The sequence below is a fragment of the Genypterus blacodes genome, unplaced genomic scaffold (genome assembly GCF_046128005.1).
Source record: "Genypterus blacodes isolate CSIRO-AG114 ecotype Tasmania unplaced genomic scaffold, CSIRO-AGI_Gbla_v1 ptg000010l_1, whole genome shotgun sequence".
Lineage (NCBI taxonomy): Eukaryota > Metazoa > Chordata > Actinopteri > Ophidiiformes > Ophidiidae > Genypterus > Genypterus blacodes.
In genome coordinates, this window is record NW_027466824.1 from 350001 (window position 1) to 375000 (window position 25000).

The following is a 25000-nucleotide window of genomic DNA, read 5'->3' on the forward strand; positions in this document are numbered from 1 at the left end:
CACACAAAAGCACGCTAAGCTCACGCCAGATTAATTGGTGACACGTGCAAAAATCACTCATGCGTGAACACAATCCACAAGATGTTAAGCGCTTTCCACAAAACACACACACACACACACACACACACACACACACACACACACAGATACAAGTGAAAGAATGGAGGATCTAAACCCGGTGATGACGATTTTTGGAGTCGAAAGCAGAAATCACAAAACAGATGCACAGCGGCACTGGACTTGGACTGAACCCAAACGGGCCTTCTGGACCCAAACGGGTCTCCTGGCCCCGGTGCTGACGCGTGGCCTGATTTAGAGGCAGCAGCAGATTATGGAGTGCTGAGGTTTGCACATGTTGAACAGAGTTGGATTACGATCCAGATTAGCCCACAGGTTCCTGCTCTCATTCCTCTTTTACTGAAAAGTCCTGAATGTTTACAAGTATGTTACTATGGCGACGGCAGAGATCGGTTTTCCCATGCATACCTGCTGTTTTATGGGCGCGTTCCTTCATCCTCACACACACATTCCATCTGAGGACTGTGAGCTCATGTAGCTGTTGTTGTTGTTGTTGTTGTTGTTGTTGTCATTAAAGTGCAGCTCTCAAGGTAAAATGGTGCTGAAAGCCCTGGTGCTTGACTTTAACGTGCCTCGTAGTAGAAACAAAGCTACTGGAGCACAGGTGGAGCGTGGAGACCCCTGGTAACACTCCACTGTGTGTGTGTGTGTGTGTGTGTGTGTGTGTGTGTGTATGGCATACTACTATAAAAGCGTTTCCAGTAAAGCAGTTGGCTCAATGCAGATCTGCAATGACTCACCTGATGTGGATGTTATGGCACTACAGCATGATGAGGTACAGTTCAGTGTAGCTGCAGTTTGTAATATCGCAGTGACACATTGGCAGCACTTCACACAAACACCCCGTCCCACTCTGTGTGTGCCTCTCACTTAGGTTCTCTCCACTCTCACTTGTCTCTATTGGCCAATTCCCATCCCAGTTGAGGCAATATCATCAATCTTGCCTCCCAAACTCTCTGCATGACATCACAGGACAGCTGGAGACGTTTACTAGCAGAATCTGAACTCTGAGGCGATAAATAAGTAAATATCACAGTCAGATATGAAGTCAGTCCAAATACTTTAAGCGCTATAAAATGGTCTGTTAAGATGAAAGTGACGCACAAAGCTATAAAACACACACACACACACACACACACACACACACACACACACACACACTGTCCATTTGATAACTTCAAACTTGTTTATGTGATTTGTTATTAGTACCAATGCTAAGAGAAGGAGTGCCAGTATTGTTACAAGTGTACTTTAATGGATGAGTACAGTGTGAATGGAAAACAAAACAGGGAGAGAAGACAGGAACTGGCACGGTTCCTGTCAGTGTGATTTAAGGAGAGGAGCCAACAAGCTTTAATTAATAGGTTCTGATCCAAACACTTGCAACCCAACACACATCTGCCAAATGATGGCGGGAGGCCTTTAAGTGAAGCTTCCTGCTCCTTTTGTTGAAAAAATATCCTCCATAACAGAAACGACACTGATCTGAGGCAACATATGCATGGAGATTACAGTCAAAGCTTCTTTTAATGTTTTTGCTAGAGGTGACGGTCTGATGAGGCCAAATCAGGCGAGAAGGGTGCGGCGCTGCACCAGTTGAAAGGCACAATCACGCACAACTCACAGAACCTTGGGAATCTCTGGAGCTTAGAATCACAGAGCTCAGACGAGGAGGAGGGATGACACACACACACACACACACACACACACATACGCGCGCCTCGGCTTTCTTAGGAGATCAATGTCTGACACATGTATACCTCTAATGCAACTTTGACCTTTGACCTGATTTCAAAACAAATCCACACAGAAGAGATGGTGACCTTTAACCTCAAACAAGACTAAGATCCAAATGCGATTAAAAGACGATGAGGCTCAGAACTTATCAATCACACCCTATTACATGGGTTCTGCACTCTCTCGCCCTGGCGGTTACGAGGAGCCAAAGGGGCTTAAGGAACCAGACAGATAAACAGTGAGACAGACGGACAGACCAACAGTCAGACAGACAGAACGAGCACGACGGAAAAAATGAGGAGAGAAATGCCAAAATGCAAAAAGATGATCTCCTAATATTAAGAGCGGTGCAACGCAAGTCAGCCGACAAGAATGTGCAGAACCGGCATGTACAGTACATCTAACCAGCCGGAGTCACAGAGTGCACGCTGCTGGGATGTGTGAATGCTTCAACAGATGCATCATCATCATCATCATCATCATATCGCCCGTTTGCCCTGGGAGCCGCCTCACATGTCACACACCTCTGCGCTCGGCGGGGCCCTGTATGGAGGCGTGTGTCAAAGCCTCACATTAAACACAAACACCAACCCCCTCGGGCGTCGCCGCAAAAGGTTTGACCTACATTTCCAATTCCAAACCAAATAAGTTGCATAATCAACATCTTCAGAGTCCAGACACAGAATGACATCATGCAGAGCGAACCTGCATGTGTTTTCTTAATATGGGGGCCAGGACGCAGAGTAATGAAGGGGGCGCTGAGGGGTTGACTCTGTGTGTGTGTGTGTGTGTGTGTGTGTGTGTGTGTGTGTGTGTGTGTGTGGGTGGGGGGGGGGGGGGGATGGGGGCTCTGGCTCTACCTCCAGTCTTACACACCTTGATCCCATCCTCTACCCTCCACCCAGATGAAGGATGCCACAGTCGTCTTGCCCAACAAACCGGACCAGACCAAATGAAACGTGACTCATTCTTATTGCAGGGATGGAAATTCTCAGTGGCCTCTGAGGAAATCAATAGCACTCACCGCGGCTTTGCTGAGATTGTGGCATTTTCAGAGACAGACATACTGTAGCTGGCGGGGAATGACTTAACCGTTTAAGTTGTTTACATGACTGACTAACAAATGTGCCGACATGGTCTGCACCGCCGCCGTGCCCCCGCGGTTTCTGATGTTACGCGTAAACCTTTTCCCCATGAGTACGGGTTACTTATTTGGTGTTTTCGTCGCTGTCTCCTGCCCGTCTTCAACAGAGGGGGAAATGTGGCTTTGAATCGGTGCCAGACATTCCTTCAGTGTGGCTGTTTAAGGGTGATTTATGAGTGACAACAGAGAGAGGGAGAGGGAGGGAGACAGAGAGAGAGAGAGAGAGAGAGAGAGAGAGAGAGAGAGAGAGAGAGAGAGAGAGAGAGAGAGAGAGAGAGAGAGAGAGAGAGGTGGGAGGGGGAAGTAGTAACTTTCCAGGCCTTGAGGTGAGTTCTGAGTTCTTTCAGGCAACAGGTGTTGAAGTTCTCCATTCAGACCTTCACCCCTGCAGACATGGTGCCCACTTCACTTGGACACACACATACACACACACACACACATACATAAACGCACCACTACATGAGAGTCGTCTTCTTTAACACCTGCAGTGTAAGGGAAGTATGTGTGTGTTCACATTCCACAGCATCACACTCTATATGACGACATGCGGGCATATCACACACACACACACACACACACACACACACACACACACTGACGATGATAAATGACTGGCTGATTAAACGGTGCAGGCATTCTTGGACAGGCTGTGCTGTTCCACTGAGAAATCGGTTTGCAGTGAAAAATGACGTCTGTTTATCGTGGAGCTCGACTGATTATGGTGAAATACTTGACTCATGACAGAGGGGCCGGTTTAAGACCTAACACTCACATATAACACCAATAACTACAGATCTGTACTCTTGATGTTGTTTTAATGTCTTACATCACACCCCAGAAGGCTTTGAAAGTGTCTCTGGGCAGGACGAGGTCATGTGACCGTGCGGACATGCATGCCTGAGATAATCCCAAAGTCCTGCATCGCCGTTTACATCAGGCACGACCTCATGACTTCATTCAGGCGGGGGAAAGTACCACCAGGTTCAGATGGAGCCGAAATGCAATGAAGGAATAAAGCGGCTCAGGCACACAAACACACACACACACACACACACACACAAAGTTCAACAGTGGCCTTTGTTTCCTTTGACACTTGGAGGTTTTGTGCCACTGAATGCAGCTGTGTGTCATCTGTGTGTGTGTGTGTGTGTGTGTGTGTGTCAGCCAGTGCTCTGAGGTCAAGGGGTCAACAGCAATAAAGTCAAGTGAAGATGAGAAACGGTTATTTAAATGTTTACAATTAATATCAAAATGTCTCCATAACAGCTGCATTTAGTAGAATCTAGAATCTGACAGACTGAATTCTGAATCAGCCCAAGTCTCTCTAAGAGCTTCCAGGTGTGACCGACTTCCCTCCATCACCCTCCCGGCTCGTGTGCTCACTGACCCGGGTTACCTTTTCCGCAGGCTCCCCTCTGGATGAAGAGAACAGGTGGCTGCTGGAGCTTCTGCGCCCGTCGGCTCACCCGCTTCAGCTCGCAGATATTCCGGTAGGACACTCCGTCGCTCCCGCACACCGGATCGGTGGCTTTGCACTGGCAGGTCCCGCTCTTGCTTCTCCTCCGGACCGTGATGGAGTAGCCCACCCCGCCGCCGGAGACCGAGCACTCCAGCCCCTCTCCGCACAACGGGTCCCCGAGCTTCCCGGTGCCGCCGCAGGACTCGCCCTCGCCGGACCCGCACACCGTACAGCACTGGCAGGCGTCGAGCGTCTGTCCCGCCGGGCAGTCCGCCGGTAAGCGGGGACACATCGTCTTATCGCAGCGAGAGGGACATCCGATGACATACCTGCCGGAGATCTGCGCCGCGGCCGGCACGGACGCAAAGGCGACAATTACGCACAGCAGAAACATAGCGACTGTAAAATGAGGGAGAGAACTAAAGCGAGATAAGTTAAAGGAAAGTTGCAGAAAAGTTGCAGGAAAGTTCGCTCTCCGTCCGGTCGCGGTGTTGCGGGATGTGAGTGAGCGCTCTGCGGGGCGGAGGGGGGGAGTAACTCTGCTGCAGGGGCATTTAGCACCAACTCCGCTGCGTAACCAATTACGCGCCTTTACGTCTCTGCTGGCAGCGCATCATTAAAGCGATTCACTAAGGTAGGTAACACAGCGAGGCGAGGGATTGGTGCGTGTGCGTGCGTAACGTACGTAACAGACGGAAACGCTGCGTGAGGATCTGTAAAACCAAAAAATAAAAATAAATTAAAAAAAATGAAAAAAAATGAAAATAAAATAAACGTATACAAGTTGAAAGAAACCCACATACATTTTAAATTCAAAATATAATAAAGAAAATTAAATGGCATTAAAGCTCAGATGAAAATGAATAAGTAAACATTCAAATATTTACATAAGATGCTACAGAAAAGTATTTATGTTCAAATAACTATTGTTGAAATTGTAAACAGGTTATGAGTCACGAGTGGGAGGCATGATTGAAATTCCTTCCTCCAGGGGGTCAGGGAGGTCAAGGTCATCTTCAGAATAGCACTCAAGGTCATTCAATTCCCCAGCCCCCTTTGACCCTGCCTAGGCTAAGTGGGAGTAGCGACCGGGCGGTTGGATGGATGATCGCTGACTTTGGGCGTAACCCTGCTGTGATTCTTTACAAACAAAAATGAAAAAGCCTCATGATGTTAGGAGCCAGTCCAGATGTTTCTATGCTGCACAGCCCTCCCTGCATCCTATAGGCTTCTTTCCTGCATGTGGTTTTTACTAGTCCATTTATGAATTAGTCACTCCTGGCATCGACACAAGCCTTATGGCTAATTAGGGAAAGCAGTAGTGGAAAGAAGTTGGGTGGATTATTGGATTTCTGGAGTTAATGTAGTGCTTACACACACTATTGTAAACAGCCAAATTTGTTCTAATTGAAAGATTGCAAGGGTAAATCATCTCTCCATTCATTACACCCTCATCCCATTGCTCTTGGCTTATCAGCGCCCAGCCACCAGGCAAGTAAACAAACAATTACAGTGATGCAATAATAATAATAATAACCCCATCACAGCCTTCCAAGTTAAAGTGTAAATCAGTCAGAGAGTAATCACACTCCTTCTTGTTCAGACGTTAATGGGATGAGTAATAATGACTGTGGGCCTTTCTAAAAAGAACAATTAATTTTCTCAAAACATTAGAAACAACCTTACCATGGATTGTCAGCGTTAAGAGATTTCAGCCTTCTGAGACGAGGGCCACTTTGCAGTGTCGAGGCAAACAACACACTTCTGTCTGTTTGTGTGTCTGCTGTGTGTTGTAAAAGAGCCAAAGTGTAAAAGAGTCCAGTTAACACCAAGGCAATGAATCTTTGTCATAAAGTGGCTCAACACAAAGTGATTGATTATGAGCGCAGGGTGGTTTTAACGGCTTTAAACGTAGCGACTCGATGCGGGAGAGAGCGCTTCTCTGGACGAGGCCCCCTGTGGTGTGCTGGAACCTGAGCTCAAATAAGCCTCTGTATCCAAAAAGGCCATTAGACGCGAGCATAAATGTATGGAATTCAGTTCTGTTCCCGCGCAGGACTGGACCTCTTTGTGCGTCGCACAATCCAGGTAGAGTGTGGGACTTGTAACCCAGATTGAGCTCAACCGAGGCCCCTTAACAAGCACATCTGACTGCACTATGCACTGCTTTATCACTTCTACTATTTATTACCGCACTCAGCATTTTACATCCTGCACAATGCATGTTTACCATCTGCAGCATGCTCAGCTTTATCCTACATTACCTCTGCCTCTTAAATCTACATGAAGATGGGGGTTTGTTAAGATTGTTGCTACGTGTGTGTGTGTGTGTGTGACTCTTTTATTGTTGTGTTTAATGCTCCTGTGTGTGTGTGTACAGCAGATTCTCCTCAGGCCAGTAAAGGTTCATTCATTCCTTGCCGGGTGGAGAAACACTCAGGATACTGTGTCAGACATTTTAACACACTGATGCTTATACAGTACTTGGGACATATGTAAACGGTAAAGGACTGACGGGTACGACCCCCCCACCAGGGACATTGAAGTATGTGATGGTGGGACAGATGGTGAGAGACCGTGCAGATGAGAACGACCTCATCTATAAGGAACACCCTCCCAGCCTGTTCCCATGGGGGCCTGTCCTGATCCTGATCCTGCCCAGCCCGTCTGCATGTGTCTGATGTCTGTGAAGGCCTTCAGAGAACATGCAGGACTTTATCACCAAGCTCAAAGCCACGTCGAGTCCATTCCTGCGATACACTAAATTGCAACGACGGTGAGAACTCCGTATCCTCCTCGCTCTGCTCTGCCTGCCAGATGATGTCATTCTTTCCCATTTCTATCTGCTCCACACTTAAGACCATCACTCTCCATAGTTTGCTCATAACTAATGGCTCTGTGGACTTTTCCACGTATGCGTACTGTAAACACATTACACAATACACACACCCCAGAGAGAGGGCCATACATCACACAGCTCCTTATCAGGCTGATTAGGCAGGATTTACATATTCAGCATTGCTCCGTGACCTCAGTCTATAAATCCATCCACACTTCTCCAGTCAGGGGCTTCATTTGTAAAAAGCCACTTCATTAGACGCTGACGAGGAGAGAACTTATTCACATCTCACTAAATCACCACTGCTTTTCCATATCTGTGTCATTTATGGTGACATTTTTAATTTTGTAAGATATTCTCAGTGATTTTTTTTTCTGCTCCGCTTGGTTGAACTCTTAATTAGAGAGAAGAGGTTCCCAGGGTTTAGCAGTTAGCGGTTATTTTAAAGTTAAAGATTTGGCATCACTTCTGTGCACACTGGAGGCACATTCCCACCATGAAACATCAATAAGAATCATTATTTTTCCTGTTTCCCCCTCATGGACGCTGAACTCCACCCTGATAGAAGTCCCCGGTGGTTAAACACATAATCTGATAAAGGAGCTGAGGTTTGGCTTTCATGGGAAGAAAACAAATCATCTCCAGACCTCCAGTGCAGATGGAAGTGAAGCAGGCTGGACTCACCACCAGAGGGCAGCAGCAGCCTGGGGAGGATCTCACTGTAGGAAGCAGAGGAAGCATCAGAAAGCATCATTTGTTGCATCATCCTCCGCTCTCTGAAGGCTCAGGGCACACACACACACACACACACACACACACACACACACACACACACACACACACACACACACACACACACACACACACACACACACACACACACACACACACACACACACACACACACACACACACACACACACACACACACACACACACACACACACACACACACACGAGCACATTTTCTATGTGTTTATTTCTTTCAAGTCATCTACATAATAAATAGACAATTCAAACCAATGACACCAGACTGCTCTGCTTTGTTGGGAGATGAGATGAAGCAGGCACTTCAAAAAAACAGTGTGTGTGTTAAGTGGAGTATTGTGAATGAGACCTGGAGGCAGCTGCTGCCTGCTACAGAGTTCAGGCTCACTATCTGGCAACACAGCTACACAGGGAGGAATACCAGGGAACATCTAAAAGCATATAAAAATAAATCTACACAGCTCTGCACACAGCTCTATTCTGGAAACACACAAACACACACACACACGCAGCCACAGAAGAAGAAGAAGAGAGTGTAGAACAGAGAGGAAGAGTCACGGAGGAATCATTAAGATGGAAGCATGCAAGTGAAGTGGTGGAGCTTTAGGACACACACACACACACACACACACACACACACACACACACACACACACACACACACACACACACACACACACACACACACACACACACACACACACACACACACACACACACACACACACACACACACACACACACACACAATTTCTTGTTTGTGTGTGACTGTTGTGTGTGAGTTTGTTGTACATCATCGTGGGTGCCAGTGCACAAAGTCAAGTTTCTGAAGGTCGCATAGAGGTCAAATGAAGCTGTCCTGTGAGGAGCCAGGGTCCGGAGCCTCGGCTGTGCTGTGGAGTCTCTTGGTTCAGAGGAGTGGGGACTTACTGAGAGAGCTCACCTGTGATTGAAGGATTGTGTGTGTGTGTGTGTGTAGGCTACATTATGTTGTGGTCAATAACAGTCTGCTCTCCTGGAGGATCCTCTTCATCACCACTGAGGCAAGGCTCATTATTATTACTGGGTGAATGTGTCTGGACTTCCTTCTGACGCTGGCTGACCGTGTGAGACAAACCCATTGCTATGGTTACGATGGTGAGAGTGTGTGTAAAGACCGTTTAGTTTCAATGAGCACAGAAAAGAGGGAGGTGAGGAGAAGACGCTCCGGTTCTTTAAGCGTTTCCATTCATTAGTAAATAGTTGTCACCTCTAAACGCTCCCTTGTTGACTTGGCACAAAGTGAAAAGAAGAAAATCCCAGGCCCACAAATCCTCTAGAGCAGATGTTTGGAGACGAGTGTGTGTGTGTGAAGTCTGGAGACATCGACTCTAAAGAAATAAAGATGCTGTTAAGATGCAGGGGGGGGGGGGGACCGGGTCGTCTTTGGCACACACACATGTGCAGTTCAGTGGCGTTCCTCTCCTCTCACACACACTGAAGGCGTTTCAAAGGAAGGATCCTAAATTAAGTTTCCTCATCTCTTCCTCTCACAGTCCAGATCCAGAGAAGTCAAACTGCCTTCACACCAGACTGACAGGCAGGTCGGCGTCGTCCAGATCCATGGGCTGCTCGGGCGAGTAGGGCTCAAAGCTGCTCCGCCGTCGCCACGGTGACTCCTCCTCCGAGGCCGCAGTGATGGCGGCGGCGGCGGCGGAGGTGACGGGCGGGTCGCAGGTCACTTTGCCAGGTACGGCGTCTCCTGCAGGGACAGGCGTGGCGGCGCCCGGCTGTGGCTGGGCCGGGGCAGCAGGCTCATGAAGTGCTCGCTGTCCCACGCCAGGCTGCGGGCGTGGGCCGCACGGGACAGCAGACCCCCCCCGCTCTGGGGAGCAGGGTGGCACGGCAGGTACGGGCGGGCAAGGTACGGGGGGAGCCTTGGTGCTGCGGTAGAATGGGGGATGGCTGCCGTGTTCCTGCAGGAGGGCAGAGAGGGAGAGAAAGAGAAAGAGAGAGAGAGAGAACGAGAGAGGAAACCAGGCATTAAGAGGAGCTACAGGGAAACAGCTTAATCTGTTTATGAAAAGAACAGACAGAGTTTGAGGCTGAGTTTGCACCGGCGCAGTGTGAGGCCTGATGCAGATCTAGCAGAGTCGATATACGGAGGGTCAGAGGTTACAGGTGGAGGTGCTGAAGAAAGTACAGGAGCGTTTGTAGACTGATGGTGGTGGAAGTGACAAAGGTATCAGCAGCAGCAGCAGGAGGAGGAGGAGGAGGAGGAGTGGTAGTAGTAGTAGTAGTAGTTATAGTAGTAGAGGGAGCGGCAGGAGTGTCAGCAGGCTTTAGTTGGAGTAGAGAGGAAGAGGAAGAGCAGAGCGGCTGAGGAAGCAGAGGGTGGAGGCGCTCGTTATGTCACAGCTTGTCACTGTCAGATTTCACTCTCTGAAATACAGAACGGGGCGGTGAGAGACAGAAGACGACAGCAGTGAGAACAAAGACAGGCTCAACAGGCTCCATTAGTAAGAAGGTCAAAGGTCAAACAGCACTATGAGGCACTGAGACGCCCACACACACACTGAGCTGAGGGACAGAGCCGACACACACACACACACACACACACACACACACACACACTTAAGCTCAGAATGGGATCGAAAGGTGTGTGTGGAGAGGAGTGTGTGTGTGTGTGTGTGTGTGTGGTTAATATGTGATTTAGAAAAGAGAGGAACCAACATACAGGCAGCGAACAGGAGGGAGGAGGAGAGACAAGCAGGATGTCACACATCTAAGACAGGTACACAGCTGCAGCAGACTGCAGAGAGAAGAGGAAGAGGAGGAGGAAGAGGAAGAGGAAGAGGAAGACAAGAGAGACACAAGGACCAGAGTCTAAACACACAGAGAGAGAGAGAGAGAGACCAGAACAGGCTAACACAGCTAGGCTAGTCACAGAGGGCATGCATTGTGTGTGTGTGTGTGTGTGTGTGTGTGTGTGTGTGTGTGTGTGTGTGTGTGTGTGTGTGTGTGTGTGTGTGTGTGTGTGTGTGTGTGTGTGTGTGTGTGTGTGTGTGTGTGTGTGTGTGTGTGTGTGTGTGTGTGTGTGTGTGTGTGTGTGTGTGTGTGTGTCAGTCCCTCCAGCTCCACACCGGTCTAGCATCGCAGAATTCAATGCAAAATTCTACAAAACGCTGCATTTTCCTACGTGCTGCGGTCGTTTCACAAAAATATGCAAGCATTATCAAAAGGGTGTGTGAGGAAGCAACAACCCACCCACACACACACCCACACAAACTGCATTGAAATAGTCCTGTGTGAAGAGGAAGTGGGGATGTGCAACAGGTCGACTGCAACGTAAAACAGAAGTGAAGAAGACATCCAGATGTTTAGATTGATCTCACAGCATGTTACAGTTGGTTACATAAAGATTTGTAGAAAAATGAATTTGAAACCTGAGGGACATGAGAGGATGATTAGAATGTGTGAGGAAGAGTAATGCCAAGGGGCTAAAGGTTGATCTATAAGCAGAGGCTTGGTGTTTGATTGACATGTAGATGGATTTAAATGAAATATTAAAAGTTGTGATGAATAAAAACAAAAATTCACAAAATTACTGCAGCAAAATTTATTGCAAACATCCTGGAGGGACTGGCGTGTGTGTGTGTGTGTGTGTGTGTGTGTGTGTGTGTGTGTGTGTGTGTGTGTGTGTGTGTGCGTGTACAGCCTGAGGCATTGATTAGAGCGAGGACAGGTGAAGGCTCTATGTCAGTGAAGCTCTAAGAGAGGGAGGGAGGCCAGGAGAGGCTGGTTCCTATGGTTACACGGGCAGACAGAGACATTCTGCATCAGGGCTCAAACACAAACACACACACCCCATAGAATAACTTGAGGTGTGCTTGATTTCAGTTGCCATGCTGGAGGTGACGGCTCACCGCATGCGAGAGAGGCTCAATCAAACACACCTGGGGTCTGAGAGAGTCTGGCAGGTGTGTGTTACCATGGCAGCATGGGGTTGTCTACAGGGAAGCACAGTATGCAGATGGAGCTACACTCTGAGCCCAGCTGACCAAGCGGAAGCGGAGTAAGAAGGGAAATCAAAGGAGGAGGAAGATGATGGATGAGAGGAGCAGCGGAGGAGAGCGGGCGGAGGGAGGGAGAGAGGGAGGGACGGAGGGGAAGGAGGGAGGAGCTTGTTGGGTTATCACAGCCGTACATGAGGTGTGTTGGATCTGATCTGCTCCCATTATATCTACAACCACAACCGGCCAGCCAGTGAGCAGGAAAACAGGATTAAAGAGTTCAGTTTATAGTTTGAAGGGGTTGGGGGTTTGGGGGGGAAGGGGGGATTTGGAGGAGCGGACATACGTGCTGCTGCACTCCCCGATTCGGGACGTATACCTCTGTATACAGGGGTTCGACAGCCGTCTGGCCTGCCGCATCTGCAACACAGTGCAAAGCTGGATTAGAGCAGATGGGCCATCTGCACACAGGGAGAAGAGGAGGTGGACAGAATGTGACGGAGGGAATGGAGAAATAAAAAGGAACCGGGAAAGAAAAGAGGACGGATAGGAAAGGAAGAGGGAACGGTGGAGTGGAGGAGTCGCTCAGGACTCGGTCGGGACTCGGTCGGGACTCGACTGGAGCTGCCGGTGTCTGTAGAGCGCAGACGGAGCTGAGATTCTGTGAGCTCAGGCCCGAGAGCGCTGCGTTTGTTTACAACGCACCTTCAAACGTGTGTGAAGCTAGTAGAGTGGAGACGGAAGAGAATTTGGAGAGATACAAGGGAAAAGGAAGCGATATAGCATGTAGTCCTAACACCCCCCCCCTCCCAGGTCAGGTCGGTAGCTAGGGTCCATCTCAAAGGGGGTCAAGACACGGATCAATGTATGTTTGGCCCTGCAGATCACATGACCGCGCAGACAGACTGAATTTAAGACCAATACACTAAAACACTTGTTACCACGGTAATGAGAAGATCCCTCAAAAAACAATTCAAAATGTCCTAAAGCACATTTTTTTTTTCAGGCTAGGTTGGAGTCTAAGATAGAGAGGAGACGAGACGACAGCCGGCTCTGCTGTTCACACTGAGGGACGACAGAGCTGCAGAGACTGAGAGGGGGGAGGGAAATAAGAAACATGGCTCTGAAAGCTTTGGAATAAGAGCGGTGGAACATTCTGTGTCATCTGCTCACATACAAGTCAAAGTCAAGTTGAAGTCATTTCCTTTTCCTGGCTGAAGTCACTGAGTTAAGTCACTCCAGTCTCAAGTCTCCTAATGACTCCTGCTGCTGCTGCTGCTGCTGCTGCTGCTGAGGGGGGTGAGACAGTGCCGTGGTGTGGGGGTGAGACAGTGCCGTGGTGTGGGGGTGATACATACTGTAGCAGCAGACCTCCCAGGCCCCCGCTGGGCCACTATGGCCCCTGAGACAGCCTTGATCCAACTATGCATCTCCTCTGGACTGTCCGCCTGGAGGAGGAGAAGGGACAGAGACGAGGCAAGAGAGTGAGACCGTGAGGACTGGAGACAAGGTAAGAGAGTGAGACTGTGGGGACTGGAGAGAAGGCAAGAGAGAGCAGATACAGGCCACGCCCACAAGACTGCAACATCTGCAGACCTGGTCCTACCTGGATGTAGAAGGTCCGGGATGTGGTGACGACCTCAAACAGATTGTCTCTCATCATGATGTCACTAACACAGAGAGGGAAACACAAAGCAGACCCTACTTATCTGACACGTTTGACCGTCACAGTGTACAGTGTGATGTGAGGCAGCTGAGCTTGGGCTGACTGGGAGAAGGCTGAGACCTGTTCCATACCTCTGTTTACACTCCTGGACTTTGTGAACTTCCTTCAGTGGGATCATCCTGAGAGGCTCCTTCTCCTGAAGAAGAGCAAAGACAACAGCAGGGTGAATCACACTCACACTGCAAAGGCTCATGGACAAAGATGAACACACACACACACACAGCCCAAGCACAGTTAGGACGGAGACAAGGAGACACGTTTTACTCTGAATAAGAAAGATTTCTAATGTGTATTTAAGAATCCGGGGGTTTTACACAGAGAGTTATTTTAAAGGGCCACAGACAGAACATGCTGACTGTTCTTAACAATACACGCGGATGAATTCATGACCTGTTAATCTGATGTAGCAGACAGTGTGTGTGTGTGTGTGTGTGTGTGTGTGTGTGTGTGTGTGTGCAGGCCCTGTTGATAGCCAAATATATACATAAAGCTGTCAAAAGGGGCAGACTCAGACAAGGACAGAGTGTGTGTATTATCCAGGACTCGTGTGCGTGTGTGTGTGTGTGTGTGTGTGTGTGTGTGTGTGTGTGAGAAAGGCCCAGACGGAGGGAGAGGAGGCATGATGGGACATGTGAAGCAGAAGCCTCTGAATTCCACAGCTGGAGGAAAAACATGTCAGGACTCAGGAGTGCATTTGGTGCGACTGTGTGTGTGTGTGTGTGTGAGTGACTGTGTGTGAGTGTGTGTGTGTGTGTCTCCAATCCACACGGAAGACTCCTGCAAGTCATTCCTGGACGTCTGCTCAGGACTTCATCAGATCACATACCAAGTCTGACTTGAAGTAGCTCATTGAATTTTCTTCCAAAAGGAAATATCGCCGTTTCCAATTCCTCATCTGTGGAACAAACAAAGACAAAACAACAACGTTTAGATCAATTCTGCAGGATAAAACACACACTCTGTCACAGCTGTTAGTCTCCCGCACTGAGAGCAGCAGTGCCTTTATAGACTTTAACATGCAGATAGACTTTTATCTGTACTGCAATAAGACAAACATGTCAATCCCACCATTTCCCTTTCTGTGAGCCATGAGTCATCACAGATCTCACAATGGATCCGGCTACCATGGAAATCCTGATTACTAAATCTGAAAGTGAAACCTGGAGATCAAACCCCACTCACCACAGCCCCTTGCTTGACGCAGTACCCAGACTTGATGACGGTCTGATCCTGGGCCGGCCTGCTCAGGAAGTAGGGCAGCTGGCTGTGCGAGCGCTGCGTGGCGTCTCGCTCGGCTCGGTCGGCTCCGTCGCCCCCTTCGTGCTGCAGGGCCCAAGACACAACATGAGGGATCCGGCCCATCTCTACTTAACCATCATGTGCAGCTGTGTGTGTGTGTGTGTGTGTGTGTGTGTGTGTGTGTGTGTGTGTGTGTGTGTGTGTGTGTGTGTGTGTGTGTGTGTGTGTGTGTGTGTGTGTACGTGTGTGTGTGTACGTGTGTGTGTGTACGTGTGTGTGTACCTGAGTCTGGGTGACGATGGGGACGCCTCCTATGATTTCTGTCTTGTAGGAAACTTGTTTCTTGGGTCCCCCAGTCTCCAGCAGAGCCTTCTGGTTCTCTGAGTTCTGCTGGTTCTCTGACAACTTTGGCACCTTGGGAAAACACACACACAAACGGAGCTGGTGTGAGATGTATGATGAGTGTGTGTGTGTGTGTAATATATATTTTCCTTGCTTAAACGGAACACGAATGAACAAACCTTGAATGCAACACACACACACACACACACACACACACACACACACACACACACACACACACACACACACACACACACACACACACACACACACACACACACACACACACACACACACACACACACACACACACACACACACACACACACACACACACACACACACACACGTTAAAGCTTCATGGAGAACAATGGGAGCGCTCCTCTATTCCTCAGACTGCGGTCACATTCAGTAAAACAATACAGCTTCCTGTTAGTCATGCTCTGATTCATTCCTCTTTGGTTTCTAGACACTCGACTCATTCATCTGTACTGAACAGTCAGAAGAACCGGGCCTCCACACCGTCACACAGGAGCCAAGAAGCTAATGGATGTGTGTGTGTGTGTGTGTGTGTGTGTGTGTGTCTCACGGTGATCTTGGTGGCTTTGTTGAGCGCGGTGACCCAGTCCACAAGATCCTGCTGGTCATTGGCCTGCAGGAAGAACTTCCTCATCCCCGCATTGATGACTGTGGTGAGAGAGAGTAAAGAGACAGAAGAGAAAGTGTTCAATCACAACAGACTCCACTTCTTTATCCAAGTTCAGTTGATGACTAAATGGACTCGTGCCTTTGTGATCTAGCAATCTGATCTGAGAGTGAGAAACAGCTGAGCCAAGAGGAGACGCTTCCCTCTCCAAGCCCATGACCGAGGTGGCTTCAGCTTACCATGATGGAGGAACAGGAGAAGCACGTTGGCACACACGCACACACACGCACACACACACTCATGTGAAGATACAGACTGCGTGGATCAGAAAGGTTTTGGGTCAAATGCTGATTAGCTTTGGACCAGGAATTGGAACTTAAAGTAGTGAAGTCTCTGATTCTCTCTCTGGCCTAACTTCTCCTTCTTCTCTCCTTCCCTCTCCTCTGCTTCCCTCTCCTCTCCTTCCCTCTCCTCTCCTCTCCTTCCCTCTCCTCTCCTCTGCTTCCCTCTCCTCTCCTTCCTTTATGAATCACATGAGAGCTCTACTGGACCGTTGATCTGTAAAAGGCAAAGGGAGCTCAAACTCGGTGGCACAATGACCATCATTCTTCTTTGTTCCAGCGATCTTCATGCTTCCTGTTAAACTCCTCTGAGCGTCTCATTGATGCAGTGATGTAACGCTCAGAGCAGAGGTTCACTGCTCCATGCTGGAGAGAAAGTGCTGCGGTCAGAACAGACGACTCATCTTGGAAGTGGGACATCAAGAGTCATGAGTCACAGCTACACACTCAACGACAATGTGTGCTGCGGAGGAACACAAGCAACACACACACACACAAGTTCACACGATACGCATACGGGCTCAGGCTCACAACCACACACACACACACACACACACCCATCATAGACTGTAATCAAGTCTCCCACTCTTTACTGTAAAAGCATCTGTGAGCAAGATTGCCTTCTCTAACGTTTCCACCCTGGACTCATTATGCTTCTGAGCTGGGGGGGGGGGGGGGGGGGCGGAGGGGGCAGGAAGTGTAAACATCAGCAAAACATGTGGCGCTTTAAAAATAACTCCATGCATTTCAAAAGGTTCCGATTAGGACGCCAGCATCCTGTTGAGATCTTAACCACACACACACACACACACACACACACACACACACACACACACACACACACACACACACACACACACACACACACACACACACACACACACACACACACACACACACACACACACACACACACACACACACACACACACACACACACACACACACTCTAACAGGAGCAGGTTTACTCCTGAGCAACAGGGAGCTTCTAGAAGATTCCTCAGGGACGACGGTTCACGTTTAAGCTGAATTCTTAAATTTTCATCAAGTCCACCAAGGGACGGAAGACAGGGACGCGTCTCTTCCTCTACTGCTAGTAGAGTAGATTTGTTTTAGGAGATGAAGAAGAGGAGAGACTAATGGAATAAATAAAGATCTCACTGAGTTGGATAGAATTGTAATCATCCCAAAAAGCTTAGATTTGTTATTCTTGATGACTGCCAGCCCGAGGCCATTAAGTCCCACAGCCTCCCGCATCTGTGTGTGTGTTTGCTAAACTGAACAGGGCTTCTTCACAGTTGGCTACCTGGTCAATGGAGGAGAAAGTATGCGGGGAGAGAGAGAGAGCGAGAGCGAGAGCGAGAGAGCGAGAGCGAGAGAGAGAGCGAGCGGCACTTGACTGGAGGTTAGAGGGCAGACAAGGACGGCAAACATTTACACACGCAGCTTTTTGTTTTCATCGCTGGGAATTTGACAAGCAGACAGCAGTAGTGTGTGTGTGTGTGTGTGTGTGTGTGTGTGTGTGTGTGTGTGTGTGTGTGTGTGTGTGTGTGTGTGTGTGTGTGTGTGTGTGTGTGTGTGTGTGTGTGTGTGTGTGTACGCTTACCAAAGCAGAATTCCGCCTTAGGCCTCAGCTTAGTGGCGTCGCTGACCTACAAGAGGACAAGAAACTCTTAACTCACACCAACTTCACCCAAACAAGTGTGTGTGTGTGTGTGTGTGTGTGTGTGTGTGTGTGTGTGTGTGTTTATCCATCCTCCCATCAGGTTCGGGGTCAGATCTGCTTTGGTGTCAATGTTTACACTCACCTTAGAGATGTAGGTGAGCTTGAGGGAGCCGACACAGTCTGTACCAACAGGCAGGTTCTGTGGAGACAAGACACGGGTCAGAGAACCTGCAGAGAACTACACAACAACATGAAGAAGACAAAGAGAGGAAAGTTCCAGAACAATGCAGAGAAGTAAACATCTGCAACAAGTCAGTATTGCAGCAGAGTCTGGGCCAAACTCCGTGAACTTTGGCGTCTCGCTGTGGTTTTAAAAGTGGAAGATCCAGATTCAACATCATTAAAATTTCAGCCTTTTTCAATCTATAAAAGGAATACGACCGAGTGAATAATTTAAAGTCCCTCCTGCTGTACATCATTTATGACTACCTCATGTAACGGGCCACTTACAACCACCGACCGTCTGCTGCAGCACCGTCTAAAGAGTTACACAACAACAACAGCAACATGAGGACCACCGCAAGTATCCACACACACCATCTGGACACGACTGATCCTCCCAGATAGTCACCATAGAGAGTAAAGCTACGGTGGCCTGAGTTACCTGTGGGTTGTCCATGAACCACACCAAGCTGCCCAGCTGTGTGTCCAGTATGAAGTAACGCCGCAGGAACTTGCCGCTGTTCTCATTCTCCTCGATGTCCAGGAAGCCACAGATGCGGTTCTGCCGGTCCACGTAAGGCATGTCTGCGCCGGGACATTCCCTGGCCTGCCGGGGCCGGGAGTGGAGAAGAGGAGCGCAGAGGAGGAGGAGGAGGGACTGGGGAGAAATCCTAGAGGACAGAAGAGAGAGAGAGAAGAGTCTGTGAGGAAGGGTGAGGGGGGGGCTCTGTGAGGAGGGAGGGAGCAAGGGAGGGTGTGTGTGTGTGAGGAATGGTGGCGCTCGTCGGGGTGAGTCGTGCAAGCTTGTTCTGCTCTCGCCCTCTCTCTCTCTCTCTCCCCATCTCCAGTCTCTCTGCCACCTGGACCTCACTCTGCTCCTGCCTGCCAGTTGATCACGTGACACAAACCACAACTCCGCCTCTATCCTTTTGGATCAACCCCCCCCCTCCCTCTTGTTTCCCCTGTAACACCCACTGCTCTATCGCACTCCCCTCTATCTCCTACCTCCTCACCTGTAGTGGCACGTCTTGCTTCCTTCCTCTGAGGTAAGCCTGGCAGTAAACAGTATGAGTCACACACACACACACACACACACACACACACACACACACACACACACACACACACACACACACACACACACACACACACACACACACACACACACACACACACACACACACACACACACACACACACACACACACACACACACACACACACACACACACACACACACACACACACACACACACACACACACCACAGGACAAAGGTCACGTGCCTGTATATCTTTAATTTGAAAACACAAAACTACAGTCAAATGTACGGTCAGAGAACTGTTGCTAGGCTACCAAAGCAATAGTGATGTCATTTAAACAAAGGCACAATAGTGATGTCATCTAAACTAAGACATTCTTGAAATTAAATCTTAGAGCCAAATTACTTTGAGTGTCCACAAACTATTTTACTTAAAGCTTCCTCTCCCTGGCGTCTCTTCAGTGTGGTCTTCATCATGTGGTCCTTCAGCCGCTGCTCCTGCCCACCAGCACTGCATGTTGCCCGGGTGTAGCTTGCTTGTTGCCCGGGTGCAGCAGGATGTAGAGGACCAAGTGAGAGAGGCTGAGGGTGCGTGGGCGTGCGAACAACACGGGGTTACTCACCCACAGCGATGTTGGCCCGACAGATGGGACAGGTGGCGTTCTCCTGCTTCAACCAACGGTCAACACACTGGACGTGGTAGTCATGGAAACAGGGCAGGATCCTTAGCGTCTCTCCGGCGACGTAGCCGCACAAACAGATCCGACACTGGGTGTTGTTGTTGGCTCTGCTGGCAGACGGGAAGATCTCGGTTGGCAACAGCTGGAGTTCTTCCTCGCTCAGCGTCTTGTTCTGATAGCTGCCGAGGCCCTCATCAAACTCCAGCAGAGTCCCGATATCAACGCCGTAGCTTCCCTGGTGCTCGGCCGTCGCCTCGTTCCTCCTCCCGCTCACGTCGCCTCCAAACACAGACGTAACGACGTCACACTGCCAGTCGGGTGGGGGGATCCGGGTGGGTTCCGTGGAAGGATCGTCCCCCACAAGGCCGTGTGCTCCTCTGTGGAGGACGATCTCTGAGAAGGCGCCGCCTGGTCCAAAACCAAGCAGCCCTTCCCCGTTTCCCGTAGTGAACGCTTGTATAGCTGTGATCCAGGTCTTAGTCGTTCTGACGAAATCTCTGATCATGATCATCTCATTTTCAAACCTTTGCTTCTGCTCAGAGATTTGTTCTTCTTCGGTCAGAAGATGTGTAATGTCACTGTGCGAGCGGATAAACTCACTCACAGTGACGGCCAGATCACTTCCCATCACAGATTTCACCCGGTCCACATTTGAGGTGTCGCCCATCAGCGTGTTCACCTCCCTCATCTTCACTAACAGAGCGTAGAGTAGACGTTGACGCAACGCAGTGTGACTTTGCAATTCTTCCTTTACTTTCTCCACTGCGTCTGTGGATCCATTTCCCTGTTGGTCGGCCATCTTGTCTTGGGGAGCGGCGGCTCAGAGGTATCAACTGCTGTCGCTTCCAATGTTGCATACTAAAGAGCCACAAGCTGAAGTCGCTTAAATACAGAAGAGTGAGGTCATCGGACCAAGGTACACCAATGAGGTCATAACTGTACATTCATTTGGTAGATTGATGACATCACTATTGTTTTAAGTTGCCTTATGTTCTGACCCTGTGGTGAGCAACATCAGGAATCAACAGTTCTTTGACGGCACTTTGTAGTTTTTGAACATTTGTAGGAAAGTGATCCGGTCTCTTCTCTGCTGACTGAGCCACCAGATTCAAAGCTGAAACGGTGATGTCATACCAAACTGATAATGTGGTGTATCATTAAATGGAGTTCATCTTTTGGCAGCACCCACCCTGGCTGCCTCACACACACACACACACACACTCGTCTCCTGCAGTCCTCTCCTCTTTCGCTTTCTCTGTGCCATCTCTTCCCTGCCGCTCTCTCTCTCTCTCTCTCTCTCTCTCTCTCTCACACTCTCTCCCCCTCTCTCATCCTATTTGGCAAGCCTCTGACCAGCCTCTTTTATCCCCTCCCTGCTTCCCTCCCTCTCCAGCATAAAAGCCACACAACCCCAGCCATGTTTCATGTCGAAGAAACATCGCAAAACGCTTCCAGGGCAAACTAAGCAAATCTCTAACCTGCTGGGGTTTGAGAAGAGTCCGACTCTGAACCCTACGCCTCACTGGGAACCGAGGAAGAGTTAACGATTCATGCCTGTCTACTCATATGTGAACGCATCGTCACGACAACCCTTGTGCAGACGAGCGCGGCAACACTGTGGTCATATTGTCCCGATTTAAGCTGTTGTCATTTTTGGACAGAGTCTGAAATATGCGGGCGAGATGGCTCTTTGGAAATCCCAGATAAAGACTCTCTTTCTGCGGGACTGTGTGGGTGAACCAGGTCACGGCAGAGACAAAAGGCCTGCTTGTTGTGCGCAGATTCTGGGCTGAGAGCGTCTTAGCGAGCCCCTGCGTCTGCCCAAGTCCTCCCGTCTGACACACAGGCATGAGAGAGGAGCGTCGCCATCAACCCCGTCTCAACAAACACCGATTGTCATGTGAAAGTGAGAGACGTCTGTTAGGGAGTTGAGCATCTATGTAAATGAGCTTCCTTTTGACGAGCGTGCCTACACGTCGTGTGCACGCTCGCTCGCTCGCTCGCTCGCTTGTGCGTTCGCGCTCAGCATCGACGCAGACTTAAGGTTTCCCTGTGTAACCGTGAAAATATAAATAATTCATATCAAATGCTAAATATAATCCAAACAAGCGGGAAAAAGACGAACAGGTGCAGTGTCTGGGCTCTGAGACGCAGGTTGCACATTGGTGGCCTATTTTCACACGGTCCTGTGGAACAACAGGTAAGTTAACCCAAATTGCAGTGTGTGGGAGCCTGACGCCCCACACAGTACAGCTAGAGAGGTCCACGAAGAGACAAAGCCCCTCAGACGGAACACTCCATGACAGGCAACGCTCTGACTGCACTCAGACGTGGGAGGTTTAGGCGGCACAAAGGCTTCCTGTGTCACGCGTGCAGTAGACGGCCTGACAGTGAGCGCGAGGAACGTGAGGAGTCGACAGATGAACACCAACTATGAACCTGAAGGCTGCAGATCTACAGGTTTTCCTCGGGGAGAAGTTCAGTTGAGGCTCTTTAATATCAGCTGAGCAGAAAGTCCAAACTCAAACCTGCCTCAAAATCACAACAGCTCCTAAAACACCAGCGGGCCTTAAAAGATCACAGGCCACAACCGTTACTTTGTCATCGATGTATAAATCTGCATGCTTTCTTAGAAGTACCATTTGCTGGACTTGTGTTTGACTTCATTTGTTTATCTGAAGGATGTTTGCTTCAAAACTACGAGTTACATAACAGATACAAAAGAAAGGACATCAGCTGATTGGAACACGATCTCATGACTGTTCAACAGAAGACAGAAAGGCTCGTTTGATAAAGTTACGTCAGGCTTTACTGGCTGCTCTGGGTATGAGGCTCTGTGTCGACGTGTCACTGGTGACTTACTTGTGAAATGTTTGATAACGCCAGCTGATTATGAGAGGGCACTTTCTCTTCCTGTTCTCCCAAAACAATGTGATGGACACGTGATCACTTTCCATCATGTGGGAGATAAACATTAACCAGCAGGACGAAAAAGGAGAGAAACAATGAATCAACACAAAGTTATCCTTCACCAGAAGAACCAGGGAGAGAAACTACACAATAATGACAGCTGTGTTGGGTCTAAAGGCTGGTTTAGGATGTTTTAGCTCAGTAGAGGTGAAGAAAAGTATTTATATTTCAGAGATATGGCTCCAGATATATAATGGTTTTAATTAGGGCTTTAATCAGCAACTTTAAAAACAGATGGTGGTTTCCATGATGCATTTGCTATTTTTCTCTCAAACTGATATACTGTATAAATATATATTTGCTACTCTACTATAATTTGCAGAAGTCTCAGATCCCTTTCTCACTCGAAAAGTAATTTCTAGTTTCTAAAACCCCGTGTTCATGCTGAATGAAGCAGCTATCCATCACAGTGGGGTAACTTCATATCGATCCATTAGTGTGGACATGTGAGGGGACAGAATAACATAACAATGCTTCTTAGTAAGACGGCTGTCAGTCACAATCTGCCTGTGATCTAACAAACACACAACAAGGCTTCTTAGTAAGACGGCCGTCAGTCACAATCTGCCTGTGATCTAACAAACACACAACAAGACTTCTTAGTAAGACGGCTGTCAGTCACAATCTGGCTGTGATCGGGGGGGAAACTGAAGGTCTCTCAGAGCAGCAGAGCAGGTTTGACAAGCTGTGCCGGGCCTGCCCATTTTACAGCCCGCTTACCGCCCGGTTTAGTGCCCCGTTACTGCCCGGTTTACTGCCCGGTTACAGCCTCACATACGGGTTTTAGTGTTAGTATCTTTGGTTTGCGTCTTCAACTTCTTAAATCCCCACAGGACGTCAACGTTACACAGGCACGCACTCACGCACGCGCACGCACACACACGCGTGTCCAGGCTCTGCAAGGCTACTAAGTGTAACTGTGAGCGCGTGCACCCATGTACTTCGTGCTAGCATCATGCTATCTCTACAAACACAGCAGGTTAGCTCGTTACTAGCAACTATGTCACTCCTCACGCCTTGACAATCCATAAAACACCAACGTTATATAATCCCACCACATCAAACTCGCTCTCTTACGCTAATGTACGGAATGTTACACACAGGGCGGTTTGGTGAACATCTAACGACTCCATTCTGACCAAGTTATTAAGACATAAATCCATAACCTAGCTAACCTCAGCGCAGCAGAGAGCTAGCTGAGGGGCTAACATGAACATACAGCACTGAACGCGGTGATGTGTTCAGGTTCACGATCATTAGCGAACTCATTAATCAGGACAGTTTACCTGAGTATTCTCCGGCTGTGCGCTGACACACACACTCGCTCGCTCGCTCACACACACTCCGCCGCTGGTGGTGTCCGTGGGTCTGTCCTCTGCCTCCCTCAGCCCATCTCCTCTCAGTGTCAGGGCAGCCAGATCCTCTATGTTTGAGAAAATGAATCACTCAGTGATAAAAAAGCGAGCAGCCACCAACACGACGAATACAAACTAATGAGGAAGTGCAGTGCAGCGCAACGCCGCTTGGTGGCGTCGCAGAGGCACTTCTCTATTGACTTTGGGCTGAAGACACAGTGTCAGCGTGTGTGTGCGTGTGTGTGTGTTAGCTGAGCATATCATCCATCAGAAATCCATGCAACTACATAAAACATGCACACACCCAAACAGCTATGACACCCACAGGTCATTAGATTGAACATGTGTACCTGTCCTTGAGCATGTATGATGCAACAAGCCCGAGCATGAAACCCCAGCCTTTATAGGAGAGCAGCAGAGTCACAGTTAAGAACAAAGCTGCACCTTTATCAACGTACACACGCTGGAATCCAACCTGCAACCTTGTGCACTACTTTACATACCACAGTGTCACTTTGAGCTCCATCTCCCCTCTGACAGCCCCAGCCCACCTAATGACCCGTGTCACGCGTTTGCCACCACTTCTGCTCTGAGCGCACAGTCGTGGTCTTACAACCAGGGTGGTGGAGGTGCAAACCTGGTTGGTAACACAATGTGAGGATTCCATTTAAAGGGGGCAGTGCCAGTAAGAGTGCAGCAGAAGTATTCGGAGTATGAACAATCACTGACTGTACGCCACTGCAGCCAGCCTGGTT

The 25000-nt window shown here is 49.0% G+C and overlaps 2 protein-coding genes across 5 annotated transcripts in view; both read right to left on the reverse strand.

The window, feature by feature from the left end:
- The window catches only part of LOC143007773 (serine protease HTRA1A-like), a 20218-nt gene extending 15263 nt beyond the window's left edge, over window positions 1-4955 (reverse strand). Inside the window, exon 1 of the mRNA XM_076159232.1 lies at window positions 4356-4955. Within this exon, the coding sequence (XP_076015347.1) occupies window positions 4356-4812 (457 nt within the window). The 5' untranslated portion in view covers window positions 4813-4955. The remainder of the gene's footprint in view (window positions 1-4355) is intronic.
- A 3264-nt stretch (window positions 4956-8219) lies between these two features.
- LOC143007311 (pleckstrin homology domain-containing family A member 1-like) lies at window positions 8220-24399 on the reverse strand. 4 transcript variants are annotated; one of them, XM_076158608.1, is made up of 14 exons: window positions 24177-24399; window positions 18642-18870; window positions 18120-18176; window positions 17918-17963; window positions 15914-16011; window positions 15265-15396; window positions 14926-15066; window positions 14570-14638; window positions 13815-13879; window positions 13624-13687; window positions 13376-13465; window positions 12364-12437; window positions 10742-10816; window positions 9597-9980 (listed from the first exon to the last, which is right to left on the reverse strand). In XM_076158608.1, the coding sequence occupies exons 2-14, from the start codon at window positions 18780-18782 to the stop codon at window positions 9743-9745; spliced, it is 1290 nt and encodes a 429-aa protein (XP_076014723.1). In that variant the 5' UTR covers window positions 18783-18870; window positions 24177-24399; the 3' UTR covers window positions 9597-9742. The 4 variants fall into 4 exon arrangements, with proteins under 4 accessions (XP_076014698.1, XP_076014714.1, XP_076014723.1 ...); XM_076158591.1 differs by lacking the exon at window positions 10742-10816 and having other exon boundaries at window positions 24177-24397; XM_076158583.1 differs by lacking the exons at window positions 10742-10816; window positions 12364-12437 and having other exon boundaries at window positions 8220-9980; window positions 24177-24398.
- Window positions 24400-25000: the final 601 nt, after the last annotated feature.